The sequence below is a fragment of the Saccostrea echinata genome, unplaced genomic scaffold, assembly GCF_033153115.1.
Source record: "Saccostrea echinata isolate AGI-Se365-2 ecotype Australia unplaced genomic scaffold, CSIRO_AGI_Sech_v1 ptg000003l, whole genome shotgun sequence".
NCBI lineage: Eukaryota > Metazoa > Mollusca > Bivalvia > Ostreida > Ostreidae > Saccostrea > Saccostrea echinata.
In genome coordinates, this window is record NW_026889752.1 from 802,797 (window position 1) to 819,812 (window position 17,016).

Genomic DNA, 17,016 nt, shown 5'->3' on the forward strand with positions numbered 1-17,016 from the left:
AATTTTATCAGATGATCAACAACTCCATAAAAATTATCATTCAAGAAAAAAAAGTTATTAACGACCCCATAGTTCAAATTACATATTCCTGAATGCCTCGAAACATTATTCTTTGCATAGAATTAACGATAAGTGACAATTATTATTAATAGTTTTTGTGAAAAGATTGATCGGTTTCATACTTTTCAAGTTATTCGTGATAGCAAAGAAAGATTGGTCCTAAAACATTAATACATGCAGTTTGAAAACCGGTGATCTAAGGCATCACACATAACTTTACAAAGTGTTCTGTCTGACAAGACCTCTAACTACAGAGCCATGTAACAGCTGGTTCGTACAGGTTATAGATATTTTTGAAACAAAAACAAATTCATTTTTAATTCACCAACCCGAAAAGAAATTCTACAGTGACTTACCTTTAAAAGGGGCCCTAATTGAGAATCTACTACGCATGCTCACTCAGCTAGATTCTAAGAATCCTCCTAACAGCTTATCAGATCTGTATTAAAACATATTTAAATTCAGGTAAATTATATTGGACATATTCACCAGTGAAAAAAAAAAGTTGAAGAAATCTGGAGTCTGCATCTCGTACCTGTATGAAACTTATGGCCAAGATCACATTTGTGAACAGGTACACCGACTGAGGCCACCGAATAAAAATTGCCACCTTGAAAAACAAAGCCCAGATGAAATTTATCAGTCATGATTTCTGATTTAAATACCATTTGAAAGTTCTAATTCATATTTTTATCATTTTCTTCCATATAAAGAAGAAAATCTAAAATACAATACATCATTGACCTAAAATGACAATTAAATTATTTTATGTATTAGGAAACTCTACAATTACTTGCAATTCTAAAAGTGGTGATTTAAAATGGATTTCAATACCTTGTTTTATACCGTGAATGCATCCGCTGGCAAGCAAGACGCTGGGGTTCTGTTTGAACGATAACTGAATGGTATTAAGATTAAAAGATACTCCAAAAAGAGATCACTTTTTATGGGGAAAATGCCTATTATTCCCTTATAAACCTGTCATGATCGAATGCCTTTTAGCTATCCATTTTTTTTTTTTTTTTTTTTTAATTTATTTTTTTACTTTTGAAATATGTTTCTTTTGAAAAATCTAAGTGTTAAAGCAATATTTTAATCAAAGTAATCAGGGTGATTATGTCATTAACCAATATAATGCTTAACTGAAATTATTTACCAATATGATTCTTTATCGGCAACAAATCCATGTTTACGTCTTTAACAGAGGGAAACTGAGAAGAAGGATTTGGAATATAATCTACAAAATTAATGCACAGTAAAATGCACTGCCTTGAAACTAATTTGTTTTATAAATCTACTTTGACAAATTAAAAAAGTGCGAGACAGATAAAAGATTATACAATAGTGCTTTATCATTATTAGCAAGCGAAAACTCAGAAGACTCTTTTTTTTTAAATAAGAAACTCTGAAACTACTAATTTTTTTTTTTACATGCACGACTAACTCTTGTGTTAAAGAGAACCTGACTATTTGATGAAAATCATAATACACTAAATTGAGTCTCATAATGACATACCCTAGTAAATAAATATCATTATTAAATATTGTAATTATATTCTTATTAACCCGTTCTATACAAACAAAAGTTGCTTGTGGAAGTACACGAATACTGATGATTTTAACAATGTTTAGCTCGTACATTAACGGTGACTATGAGGTTATCAATTGCTTCATGTGACATGTGTCCTGTCTCCCCTTAAATCGCCTCAGAAAATTTTAAGATCATGTCAGCAGTGTCCAAAAATCTACTTCCTGTAGAAAGTTCCTTGCACACCCCAGTCAACCTTAAAATGGCAACTTGGATGTATTAAGCAATTCGGATTGTTATTTACATGTATTTACGTGATAGGATTTTAATTTTGTAATATTTATTGACAATTTCTCTGCAGCATTTTTAAATATTGAGATGAGTCTTAATTTGTAAACACCATTTTCACTCTCAATGCATTTATAAAGTTTACATAATTTACTATTTTTAAAGCTAAATATTTATGAAGCATATAAGTTATTATATGTATCATAAGACATGCATATTTACGTTTTACATTGATATCGTTATATGCACATACTTCAAAGTGTATCATCAAATCAACATTTTAAGGGTTGAACGTTTTGGTGAAACGCAACAAATCGGGGTGAGATTGTACCTTTTACAAAGTATGGAGTAATAATCACAGTTTTTCCCAGTCAGTGACATAAAACGTATGACTTATCCACACTATACACGACATTTTTTTTTAAATTTCCGTTAAATTAAAAACTTGGCTTTTTTATCTCATAGTCAACTGCTTCTTCAGAAAAAAGAATGAATTGAGAAATTGTCGTATCTTGTGATTGGAGTACAAAGTTACTTAAAAAGATTTTTGATTATGCCAACAAATTTTGAATTGATACTTAATTGGAGCTGGAGTTCCTAATTGTCAATATCTGTGTCACTGTAGTCTTTGGAGACCAGGATTACAATAAAAAAAACAAAAAAAAAAAAAAAAAAAAATCAGTTGGAATTCCGGACAACTCTCGGTGCTCCTTTATTGAAAGACATCACTACTGGCTTTCAAAACCCTTGTCCGTATGTTTCAAAAACAATGTTTTTTACAATTGAGTTCATGCATATCAAATAAAATAATAATGATAACTATGAAGAGGACAATGACGATTTTTAGATTTTTTTCATGACAACTAACAAATGATTTAATATGTTAGGTAGTTGAATAAAAAAACAAACAAACAAACAAAAACAAAATACAAAATATCAAAGAAAAAAAATTTCTTAAATTTTGAAATTCCCGTTTAAATTTTGAAATTAGGGTTATTACGGCCACAATGTTTCACTGTGTCCCTTGGAATATATCTGTCCTATCTCAATAGTGAAGCTCATTCGGTCAGATTTCTGATATATTTTACTCATTAGGTGAAAACAAACACATGAGTATTGAAAATTATAAATTATCTTATATATTAAAAAGACGTGAGGAACAGCAACACAAATCCTTTTAACAGCATGCATGTATTTTTGCTTGTGGCTCTTTTGTGCACGCCTTTTTTGCTATATTTTTTTTTTAAATTATTATTTTGAATTGTAAGATTTTTTTTAAGTTAATGTAGTTAGTTTTCTTGAAATTATATTGACTGGAATTTTAAATATCGCATATTTCAAGTCATCATCATGTCTCTCATTGAATCTGGTCAGATTTAATCATTATTTTGCTTGTCTTTATATCCCAGCAAATCAATATTGTATGTTTGTCCTTTTACGTCATTTATTTGATTAAATGAAATTTTCACACACATAACTGTGTTTCTCTCATTTTATGTTGCGTTAGATCTAGCAAAAACAACCTTCGAATTTCCTGTTTTGACACGAGTTGCATTTAGCAAAATTTGTGGATATAAATTGTTTTTCACAACTAAAGTGTTCTCATACACATATACAGGTACTGGACCATTATCCGTGTCTTTCGTGTTAAAGTTCCATGTGTATCTGGCCATTCACGTAGTGTTTGACAAAATATTCTGCAATACAGTACGGTAACCGTATATTTCAGTTTGTTCTTACGAGTTAAACAACTGGCAAATTATTGCTAAAAAAATTAACATTGCGCAACTTTTATAAGATGCCAAAATTATTGGTATCAAGTTTGGAGGACTAAGATGCTATCCATGCTGATGTTGTTGAGCTCATCGCTTCAGACCAAGAATCGGAGGAGCTTGATAATGAAAATTCCAGTCGTCCGAACACAAGAAAACAACAACGCTTCGATTTTGACGGGCAAAGGCCCTGGGAAAAGAAACATAAAAAATACTAAATAAAGCTCCTGTGAAAAAAGCAACAAAACGATTGAAAATCTACAGCAAAAAAACAAAAACAAAAACAAAACAAAAAAAAAACAAAAAAAAAAAAACAAAACAAAACAAACAAACAAACAAACAACAAAAAAGATTACTTTAATCCATGGCAAATCAATTGTTTGAAATTTTTTCAACTGCTTATGATCCTGAAATAATATTTTGATGGTTAGTAAACTAAATTATGCATGCCAAACATTTTTGAGGATAAAACAAAGTTCTCTGATCCCACTTCAGAAAATATGTCAAGGTTAATAAAAATAAACTCCACCCAAAAAAAAAAAGACTTTTTCAAATACACTAAAGTAATAAAAATCCCTGAAAATTGTAAATTTCTTATTCCGTCGATGATTAATTCAGAGAAATGGAATAATTTATTTCCTAACCGTTAGCAAGGAGAAAAACAAACTCTTCAATAAGTTCAAAAAGTCATGGACCTATCGATAGTTCCAATGATCGCACTTGCAGAATAAACTTGAAATCAGTTTCGGATGCTGTTATTTAGCATAAATGACATGTATGAATTGAACATAAAAATGAGATACATTTTGAAGCCTTACGTTCAAGAGCGATTCCAACCTTTGTGTTCTGCTTCAACTCCTATTGAGAAAGAGACGTTATTCCCAAGTGACATAACTAAAAGGAAGAACAAAATCAATGATGTACAAAAAAAAAAAAAATAATAAAAAAAAAATAACGGGGTAACCTGAGAATCAGTCTGGAGGTTCAAAATATTTTAGAGGGAGAGACTTGCTACAAAGACAGAGGGACTTTTGGTATTACCCAGTCATTTCAGATAGGAAGGGGAAATTGAGACGGTAAAAAGGCTTCAGAGGAGCCAGAGGAAGATATAAAACACAGTTCTGATAATTGGACTCTAAGTACAACCTCAGGTATATGCAAAATAGAATATTGAATAAAAGTCTTTTTAAAACAAAATTCCAGATCCAATAAAATTTAACAAAATCTAAACTGAAATAGTTGATGAAGAGTTTTTGTCTAAAGGGGCAATATCTGAGTTGCATTCTTAAAAACAGAGCATTTTTTTTAAATATATTTATTGTAGAAAAGAAGAATGGAAAATTTAGGCCAGTGATAAATTTAGAAAAGTTAAATGAATTTGTTCAGTATCATCATTTCAGAATGGAAACATTAGAAATGATTTTGTCTTCATTGAAAAACAATTCTTTTTTTTTAGTATAAATCTAAAAGATGCATATTTATCACTTCCTACTTTCACGAGTTAGAAAATACTTAAATTTACTATGTAAGGGAGTGTAGTGTCACTGTAACGCACTGTCTTTTGGTCTGGCTTCAGCTCCTCGAGTGTTTACAAAAATAATGAAACCACTTTTTTTTGGCTTTTATTCGGCAACAGGGCATTTTGTTTTTCTTTTACCTAGACGGTTCATAAATAGAGGCTGAAAATTGTGCAAGAAAAATGCAAATTACCTTGTTAAATTATTGGAGCAACTTGGCCTTCTGTGTGGCTAGAAAAAAAATCTGTATTAATTCCAATTACTAGAATTAAAGAACTAGATCAAATAATATATTCTGTCGAATTTAAAGTTTACTTATCAGAGGAAAAATTTAAAAAAAATATATGGTAACAATGTGAAACTTTACATGCATTTCGAAGAGATACATACAAACAGAAAAATAAATTAATTATTTGGTATTTTTACTTCATCAATGTATGCAATGAGTTTAGCAGGTTTAGTTTTAGATATTTTGATAAAGTACTAGTAAATATTGTAGTAATTGATTATGTTTACGGCTATGTCATACATCTTTCTGAATCTCTTATAAATAAAATAATTTAGTGGAAAATATTCAAAAAAATGAGAAATAGATAATTTAGCTTTATTTTGAAAATGATGCCACAAAGAATGGATGGGGAGCAAATTTAAATGGAATATTTACAGGGGGTAGATGGACTACTGAGGTGACATCTTTGCATATAAAAATTTTGGAGCTTGAAGCTGTAAAATTTGACCTTCAGAGTTTTTGTTATAACCAGAAAAATATTTATATGTATAAGTTCAGATAATGGTGTTGCTGTTTCGTACATCAATGACAAAAGAGGATCAGTAATTTCTTTATCTGAGGAGTAAAAAATATATGGTTATTGTGTGATGGGAGAAATATTATTCTTTCTGCTGTTCACATATCGGGGGAAAATATTGTTGCAGACGCAGCAATGGGATCGGCAATCGGACTGAGACTCACGATCAATTCTGATGCAAACGTTTAACAATAGCAGCGTTTCAAGTTATTCCGGATGATCGATTTTATTCTCCGTTTAGACACGCCGATCATGTGATTTTAGGAACATGTTCCACAGGTTTACTTCCGGTTTACATTCCAATTTAGTTACAAGTACGCATGAAATTGAAATTATGTAAGCCTAAAATCGTCTATTTATGTGCGTAATATAATGTGTCTACCATGAAGGTAGAGATATACCTAAAAGTACGTTTTTTTCTAAATGTCGGGTTCTCCTCTCAGAGTTAAAGCCAGCTCTTATCCCGCAACAACAGTATCAGTTTAGGAAATAATACATAGTAAATTAAACACTGTTTAATGGCTACTTTGTTTTATTTTACTCTATAAGTTGCACATGTATTTCTTTCTAGAACGCGTGGTATCACCGTGCGTTGTCGTGAATTATCAATTAGGTGGAATTGCAGCAGATGTAAAAAAGGAGGGAATGGGTGAAAACAAGAGATTTTACAATATATTCCTCATTCAACACACAAAAAGTTCTAAACATATATATGATTACTACACATATTAAACATTATTCCAATATGTTACAAAAAGAAAATTAATTGTAAAAAGCCTGATAATTTGGTACATTATCTAAAAAATCATTATCTCATGAATTGTTCATATTCCAAATGCCATGCTTAAAATAAGAATTCTAATGTTAGAATTAAAACTAAAGACTTGTTCAGTTTCTTAAACTGCATCAATATAAACATATAAAATCCTTTAATTCAATAGATCAATTTGAAAAAAGAAATCTTGCTTCTGTTTGACACTAAATTTGTCTAAGATCTCCAATGATATACTTGTTCCTTGTATTAAATGTTTCTAACTTGACACTGGAATTCAAACTAAAATTGAGTTCATTGTCTCAGTGGTGTTCAAGATAGTGCACCGAAAATCAAATGTGTAATATGTAAGCATCCACATAACAGGAAAGAACAAAAATTGTGACGGACCAGACCAGGATTCAAAACCCAGGCACTTGCATCATTAGCTAGGTGCTTTACCAACTGAGCAATCTGGCCACCAATGACAGAAACTGCCTAACTGCCACACACTCAATAACCCTCATTGTGGCTTTAATATCATGTAACAATATGCAGTTTTAGAAATTACAAATCTCATACACATGCACAGTGAAAGTATAATTAATATTTTGAAAAAAAAAAAATTTCGGTTTAAAGCATTTTAGGGGGGGGGGGGGGGAACATCAGCAACATAAGAAACAGCTGTTCGATGTAATTGAGATACTGAGACCACCTGAGAGTATTGAGCAAAAAATATACCATCCAACTATTTTGCAATTTTATTTGCATATTTCACTGCATTTTTACTATGATAAGCCAAAATCATATCTATGTAGACACGGTCAAAGAGTGCACAGCAAGTAACACCCAAAGCTACAGGAAGTCTGATAACAGATGAAAGACACACAACAATATACTGATTGGCAGGATTTAAAGAAACTCTTCTCCCTAAAACATAGAAATGAGCATCAGACTAAATAATTTTGCTAAAAATACGTGTACCCCATATAATATTACAATTATAAGGTACAATAATTATTAACTTCATTTTATCAAATTATAAAAAAAAAAAAAAATAAAGCTTTGGATTCTCTCTTGTACAATTTATTGTCTAGTCCACGACAATTTTACACAAACAAAGAAAATATATAGAATTTATATATAATTAGATATACATTACATTATGAAGATTTAAGGTAAGGTTTGCGATTACAGGGAGATAACTCTTATGAATCACTTAAGCGTTTGGAACCGGCGAAATTTAAACCAGCGATAAGAAGCATTCAATCGCTAATGAATTTCGGCTGTGAATTAATATATCCCCACTGAGAACTATCTGAACCTCATACGCACTTCTGTATTAAGTACTGGGTTGAAATCAGAATTAGAAAAATCTTCCTGGTCCGTATTATTCCTTCTACATGTATTTGTTATTGTACCACATCAATAACCAACCTCTCCCAATACTCAATCCTCCAAAATAATTAACTTTTATGTACTTATTTATTTATTTATTTCCCTTTGGTTAACATTCAATAAGGTTTCAGCATTCAAATACAATACAAATTTACTACAATTTAATAACTATACATTAAATTATGACTGTGATAACATAATTTTAGTAACATGTTGTAACATGCATTTACATCATTTGAAGGCAGGCGACAGTGCAGACATATCCCCGTGTGTTTAATAGAACAATTCTATATCCTCCCTATCACTTGTAATCTTGGCAATATTTCCAGCTACTCTACTTGCATCTGGCAACGATTTTGACCTACTATAATAGTGTGCCTAACCTTCCGTTGACCATCCCACATGGTGCATGAGTTCCCCAGGACCCTTGACCGCACCCGAAATGGCCATTGTGATAGCAAAACCACCTCTTAAACTATGTGGCGTCTCTCCCTCATGTATTCCTAATGTAACTAAATAGCATTTCAGTCTTTCATATATGGCTGAATATCCTAACTTTTCATTCAAAACTCTACCCTTCTCAGTAACTGGTCTGAACAAATGACCTAATTTTATGTTTATCCCATTATCACTTGTCCATTTATAATAACGTTCAAGTCCCAAAACAGGACATATTATTTTATCTTTAGATCTTTTAATAACAAAAATATTACACCGTCCATCTCATCGAAATGTTTTCCCGTACGTGTGATTAAACACGAACCCTGACAAATCTGGCAATGTTCTAACTTCTTGTGACAGAGACACGTCACTTGCCCTATCGCCTGCGAAAAATTGCAATTTAAATACTGCCTGGTCTCGCACAAGTACATATTTTTCTCTCAATGATAAATCATGACGAGACAGTTCTCTGTCAATATATAAGGATATCTTTTGTAGTTTTCCCAAGAATATTGGTTTTGCTTGCTTTGGTAAAATGCGAGATTTTGCTCGCTCATCTTTACAGGATTTCTCATAACATTGAACTTCTGGAGATAGGCATGGATTCCCCATGCCTGTGCCTATATCCTATGAACGACCCCTACCATGCATACACAAAATTTTGAATCATTCCATGCACTGTTCCTGCCGCTAATCTTATTGCACAACCGCATTTATATATACCATAATCCCCAATATGTGGACATGACATTCCATGAATTTGAGTTTTACCAAATTTATCATTCCATACTAAAAACCTACAAATATCTTTAGATGTAACTGACAAAACAGTTGGTGCATGTGGTAAAGCTGACAAAAATTTTTTACATCGAACTTCTAAACGTTTGCGTTTCTTTGCATGTGTCGACTCCTCTCCTTGAGACTTCAAGATATTTAGCCTTTCGTCTATATCAAACAAATCAATGGATTCTCCCGAGGAAACCTGAAACTGTAAACCATATGTTCAATTTTTAAGTACTGAAATCCATTTTATAGGCTTTCAAATCCCATTTTAGACCCATCCCATCATTTATAAAACCAAATTTTGAGGGATGCTTAAGTATGTTTTTGTCCCCTTTCTTTCCCAGTGTTATGGATGCGACACAAAATGACATTAATAGAAGCCACCATACCGGTTTCGGTATCATGGTTGGTACTACCACGGTACATTGTTTGAGCTTATGCTACCTTAATAAACACAATACAGGTAATATAAGGCTAAAAGGAGGAAACACATATGGATTTGTTTCTTTTGAAATCTCTTGTGCAAAGACATTAACACCAGCGGACTGAGGGGATAGGTATTGCGTGAAATGACGTAACTGATTCCCATCTGAATCCCTCATTGCATTGGAATCAGTTGCCATTAGATCCACAGAATGTGGTCCGAATACGCTTTCCACTAAACCCCAGGTCTCAACAGTCAACATGGTATTAACAGGGAGAGGGCGTAATAAGTTTTCAGAACTTGTGCCCAATCCCATTGTATTTATTAATTACAATAAAATATGTTCAAACCAACATAAGAAATTTTTCTTGATGGGTAATCCGCCATATTTGATTTTGATTCAACATAGTGCAACTTTAAATTTATATTCAGAGCACAGACCATCTGAAAAATTTCTTTCATTATAGCTGACAACTGGACATCCCTGGATCCCTGATTCTCCCAAGCAAATACAACCGCCATGTTATCAACAAACAAATATGATCTTTAACATCCGATTTCAAAGACTGTAAGGCCTTAAGAACAGCTGACGCCTCCTTCTGATGAATAGGCCTAACATCCCCTTCAGACCAAAAATCACCAAATACATCACCTTTATCTTTCCCAGACATAACTGCTACCCCATAACGAAATAAAGATGCATCCGTTGAGATCGAGACTTGCAAGTGCCTCTCTGACCTCCATGGTGCACACCCTTTCCAACTATCGACGAAACGCCAGTACTTAACCTCCTCATATAAAGCTCCAGTCATTTTAATTTTTCTACTGTTTCTTAAACCTACCGAAATAGCTGCATTTATCTCACGAGTATAAAGTTTAGCACCAGGTATGACTAACGACATTGATACACATTTCCCTGCAAATCTTTGAAGAGTTCTAACTTCAACATCATCATGACTCAAAATTGTCTCTCTAAGCGCAATAATTTTTTCCTTCTTATCTTTTGGTAATAGATATGCTTGTTTCATGGAATCAACATAAAACCCCAAGTACTTCACCAAAGTCGACGGAATTAACTGACATTTCTTCAATGCCAGCGTGTAACCCAGAGTTGTCAAACGAGTTACAACCATAGCAACCATTTCCAAGGAACTGTCAATGGTAGTATGCTGAAATGCTGTACAACTTCGAGTGTCTGAATTAAAAACCATAAACCTGTCATCTATATATTGAACTGTATTCAACCCTAGATCTCTGAACATCGACGTAACTTGCATGCCTAGCGTTTGATTTATATACGGGGAGGCTTTCCACCCAAAAGGCAGTGTTGTGTATGTAAATATCCAGCCCCCAAACTGAACTCCAAAATACTCTTCTGATTCCTTTTTAAGTTTTATGTGATCATACCCCGATTTCTCATCACAACATATCATGTACGAGTCCTTTTCTACTAATCTATGAACATCTTTCAGAGTGTCGAGACTGAAAGGCAAATCTCTAGTCCACAGATTTATATAACGTGCATCATGACAGAGTCTAGGTTTACTAGGTTCAACAGTCAAAGGCATAATAACCCTAGGGAGAGCGCATTCACCTACTCTACCCCATAATCTAAATGATCCATTTTTCAACCTTTCAGTTATTTGTTTTTATATAAAAGAGGTGTACGCTTTACAGGACAACGAATTGGGGAAATACTGTTTTGGTGGAATATCTGAATCAAAAGATCTCCTTTTATATTTCCTTTAAATGAGCGCATAAACGATTGTGCGTCAATCCCCGAGTCCACCCAATTCTGGACCGTCTCAGACAAGTTATCAGATATTTTTCCAGTAATATTCAACCATTCATTTGAACAATTATGAATTTCACCGGACACAAAAGTATCTGGATTTCTTACAATCATATCACCCAATCTTTCAATTTTATCATCATACAACTTAAATTGTTCATTTACGTGGAATGTAGGCTTGGAATCGCTTTCTTTCAGTGTTATCCACGTAGGATGCCCTCTCTTTTCCAATACAATTTTCTCCGGATCAAATGACTCACATCTTTCCCATTCCGGGACTTCAATCTCAAATTCCTGTTAGGAATAAAGAAACTTATTTTAACTCAAGCATCTCTACTAAATAACACTGAAGATTGGATCCCAAACCTGCCATCCACGTGAGCGAGCTCACTAGGGCTTTAGAGTCCCCGGATGTCAAGTTAAAGGATACAAACTAATGTAAAATAAAATTTAAAATCGGGTTTTATTTTATATCATTTCAAAACAGATTAAAATGTACAATAAAATCACACATAGTTACATAGATTATACCATTCCAATGGACACTATTACCCTTTTTTTTTTTTTTTTTTTTTTTTTTTTTTTTTTTTTTTTTTTTTAAGCCTATGTTACAAAAAAGGTTGCACAATTGTCACATTCTCAAATATTTCATTACTTTCCCCTCGCCGCTTTCATTTTTAGGCAATCACGAACGTAATGGCCAGACGCGCCACAAAACAGACAATTTCCTTTGGAAGATTGACCCCGGCCTGAACCTCTTTGGTACTTTCTATACCCAGAATATCCCGCTACACCCCCGTATGGGTACATTGGAGGAGCAAAATTTCCCTGTCCAAATCCCCAGTAAGCATGATGTGGGTGGGGGGATAAATTCATCAAAGGGGACTGATGTTGTGTCTCCGAAACTTTTTCCTGGCAACCACCTTCCCCCGACTCCGACTTTACTTTCAAAGCTTTTGCCAAGGCTTTACTCACGACATCAGTCGCCTTCCCCCCAAGCACAGTCATGCAAAAGGATGGAATATCTAATTTATCCTTATTACAATTAGCCTGTCTTGACAGCTCTTCAAACACAGCCGCCTCCTCATAATTAGATTTCCGTGCAGTTCTTGCTAGCTCCTCTATACAGACCAAAATCAGTGGGAGGCTTGGTTCTGTCTGCATGCACAAACCCCTCACCTTAGCTTTTAAATTCCCGATTTCTTCCTCTTCTTCATTCTTTTTTGACTTTTCTAGGTCCTGGATTCTCTTTTCTAATCCCTCTTCCGATTTCTTTTGTTTCTTGGCCAAAGGCTCAGTTCTTGCCTAAGTAATTACAAAATGTTAGAACAACATATATAAAATATAACATCATCTAGAGTCAAGTTTTCAATATAATTAATCGATCATTAACAATTAATCGTGAAATCATTTTGACACGAATCTACTAGACTTATTCACTTCAACTGATAGACAGTATTCAAGCTTTAAATTGAAACTTAATATATATACATGTATATATAATTTTAATTTTTTTTTTCTTAAATTGTCATTTCCATTTACCGATTCATCAGTCTCTAAATCCTGGCCATCTGGTTGGCCGACCTCATTTGCATATAAGATCGTATAATGCAAGAGCTTTCTGAGATCATCTTCTTGTCTCCCTCCAACCATCTGGAGACATTCCTCTGCTGATTCGCCGGTAAGACCTTCAAAGGCGGCGTTCATCTCTTCTCGCCCCATGCTCTCCACAGGGGTGTTCATTTTGACTCTCGCCAGCGTTCCATCTGGTTCCTCAGCTGCCCTGACACGTTTAATTAGAGGGAAAATGTCTTTCCCCCTTAATGAGTGTCTCTTTCGCAGTACCGCAGGTGGCGGCATCTATACAAAGAAAACAGAATACTTTTACAAAGTGATCTGCACATTTAAAACAGTACATTCTCAACATCCATTTCAACATTTGCATTAATAACATAGATATTTTCATCTTAGTATGAGCTCAGTTTTCTTTTCATTGTTATGTAACCATTCCAATTCTATTCGTCTCTTCTCTCTTTCTTCTTTACTTCCATATCAACTTTTTTTTTTTTTAATTCCATCCCAACAATAATTTAATTATCATTTCACTGAAAATGCTGATTCAACTTTTCTCTCTCTATCGAGATCTCTTTTTAGCTTCCTTCTCTCTAATTTCATTTCGTACTTTCGCCTCAATATTTTTTTAGTAGCAAATCACCTCAACATGATCCCCCCAGTCTATATGTCTTCAATTCCACAACAACGTTGATAAAATTGTTTAATTAAAAATCACATTAATTATTCATAATATTCTTACGTCACCTTTTACCACCACCTCGACGTGGGTATACAGTTATTTAACCTATTAGATCAAAATTCCACCTCAATGTGGATTTAAATATTAGCTTAACGCTTCAAAACAAAACTCATCTACTTCCATCTACCTCCAATTATCCACCTCAACGTGGATTTAAACAATAACATAGCGCTTCAACAAAAATATATTTACTTTCACGTATTCACCTCCACCTCAACGTGGATTTAAATATTAATATAGCGCTTCAACAAAATATATATCTACCTCCACGTAGATATATTCCAATCACTTTAAATACATTTACATACCTTAATGAAGAATCAATAGGGGTGAACCAACTCTGGTGAAAATCACGTCTGATTGCTCGCTCCGCAAATCGGCAAGTGATGATGCTACTCGTTATCAGCAGTTCTCAGTGGGGATCACACCATGACATGAATTGATGAAATGATGAACACAAACAAAGGACATTTCCAGTAGAAAATCGTATAGGCCTAACAATTTAAAGTAAAGGAATCTCAGAAGAATTTAGCGGAAAATGCTTAGCGTGATGCACGATTGATGACGCAATAAAAGAGCACTAGTTTATTTTCAATACGGAACTGCGCAAGTTGCACGGTTATTCAAGTCAGCAGGAGCAAAGAATCAGATGTATTGTAAATCATGCACTTCACCGCGTCACTTAAGGTAAGGTTTGCGATTAAAGGGAGATAACTCTTATGAATCACTTAAGCGTTTGAAACCGGCGAAATTTAAACCAGCGATAAGAAGCATTCAATCGCTAATGAATTTCGGCTGTGAAACACCATGACATGAATTGATGAAATGATGAACACAAACAAAGGACATTTCCAGTAGAAAATCGTATAGGCCTAACAATTTAAAGTAAAGGAATCTCAGAAGAATTTAGCGGACAAATGCTTAGCGTGATGCACGATTGATGACGCAATAAAAGAGCACTAGTTTATTTTCAATACGGAACTGCGCAAGTTGCACGGTTATTCAAGTCAGCAGGGGCAAAGAATCAGATGTATTATAAATCATGCACTTCACCGCGTCACTTAATCATGTTAAAATGACAACACGAACGAAAGAAAGAAACATCCAGCATCCTGTTACACTCTGAGTGGTGTATGCAGTATGCACTCCGAACAGGGAAGAGAAGTCATGGAGTATTTGGAGGACAGCTTGATATAGTTGCATCAGACAGGTAATTATCTAACTGTTAATTTTAAGTACTTGTAGTTCATAATCGCGTATTACAACTACGGATTACAGAACTTTGTCAATGACCTAAACGGACATAAACAGGAATGAATGAACAGATCAGGGTACATGTTAATCCGAGTTTCCTCTGACTGTAAACCCTGCTTTTATCTGTTTATATTGTGACATGGTCAGCGAATATCAGATAAGGTGCATGTGATTTTAATCCAGCAATGCAGAAAAAGTTTTCATCCAACTTTTTAAAATCTCTCTCTTTCTTTCTCTCCATCTCTCTATTTTTTTAATACAATCAGGAAAGCATTTTCATCAGTTATTTTTTATGAAATTGTTTGAATTATTGATTGACACATTATTTTTCAATGCAAATTAGTTCTCACTGAAAAAGATCTGAAGCCCAAATCCATTTAAAAAGTATCAATCTTGAATGCAGTGAACAAATAAATGTTCTAACTCTTAGTCAAAACATACTAGTTTATATGTTGCACATGGATTTTCTCCCTAGATAGATTTTAATATGAATTTTATCATAAACTTTAATTTAATTATCTCAAAGAGGATTTGAAAGTAGGTTCAAAAGAGGGGGATTTTTAAGCATTGAATCATTATTTTTTGAAAGATATAGTCTCATAACTGCAACGGTGTGTGCAAAGTAATTGAGTAACGCGGTAGCGCGTTATGAAAATATGTTGGCACACACCAATGAATGAAAGAGCCGTTGCAACAGCCTTTTGTTCAATGTGAGCGTGAATTTTGATTTTCGCTTATGACGTTGCATTTCCATGGCGCTTAACGTTTGTGACGTAAAAATAAAACGCATACTTTAACCTTTTGACCCCCTGTCCGTGTTATGGTGTGTTGAATGCCATATAGCTTTCCTTACACTTAAAAGCAAAATACATGTGGAATGTAAATATAAAGCTATACAGTCTGGGACTCAGTATCAAGACATTTTCAATACTTTTCCTATTTTTACTTATATGCACTGGCTATATATGTTCCAGTATTGATTATGATTTACTGATTGCTAAGCTCAGTTGATTGTCCTACTCTGACATGGTAAATTTTGGTTCTCTCAAAATAGATACATGGTCAGTTGGTACATGTAAATATAAGTATTTCATTTATTTATTTTATTTTTTTTTTTGTTTTATTATTTTCATTATATATTTTTTTTTAAGTTTGAAGTAACCTTTGATGGGGTCTGATAGAGACAGCTGGCACAGGTTGGAATTATGACATAATACAGGTGAGCTTTTCTAAAGTACAGTTTGTATTTATTTTTTCCTCACCAAGTGATACGTACATTAGTATAGTCTGGATCAGGCCCGTAAGAAGCAATTTCAGCGGGAGGGGGGGGGGGGTGGCACAACGAAACCCATTGGGGGGGGGGGGGTGGCACAACGAAACCCATTTTCAGTTTGTGGGGGCACTACCAATAATATTAAAATTCCTTGGCAAGCAAAAATGAAAGGTCATCAGACGTGGGTGGCACAACGAAACCCATTGGGGGGGGGGGGGGGGGGGGTGGCACAACGAAACCCATTTTCAGTTTGTGGGGGCACTACCAATAATATTAAAATTACTTGGCAAGCAAAAATGAAAGGTCATCAGACGTTATTATTTAGGTGGCACAAGCATATATTTAGCTATGTTTTCTATAGTGTATAGTGTTCTATATATCAGCAAAATTAGCCCCCCCCCCCCCCCCCCCCAGTTCCTAAGACCATGTGGATAGTTTTAATTTAGATTGAATGGTTTTAATGAGGGCCTGGAAATACTTTCTGTGAATGATGTTCTATTTTTATTAGTATCTCATTCAGATTATGCATGACTATTTAATCTTAGCATTGCTTAGGTTATATAATTGCATTCATCTAATTCAATCTTCATAAATTAATGTATACATTTATTTTTG

At 33.9% G+C, this 17,016-nt stretch overlaps 1 protein-coding gene across 1 annotated transcript; it reads right to left on the minus strand.

The window, feature by feature from the left end:
* Positions 1 to 12,145: 12,145 nt before the first annotated feature.
* LOC133178716 (uncharacterized) lies at positions 12,146 to 13,420 on the minus strand. Its single transcript, XM_061313428.1, has 2 exons — positions 13,103 to 13,420; positions 12,146 to 12,865 (listed from the first exon to the last, which is right to left on the minus strand). Exons 1-2 carry the CDS (start codon positions 13,418 to 13,420, stop codon positions 12,212 to 12,214), a joined length of 972 nt encoding a protein of 323 aa, XP_061169412.1. The 3' UTR covers positions 12,146 to 12,211.
* Between the last annotated feature and the right edge of the window lie 3,596 nt (positions 13,421 to 17,016).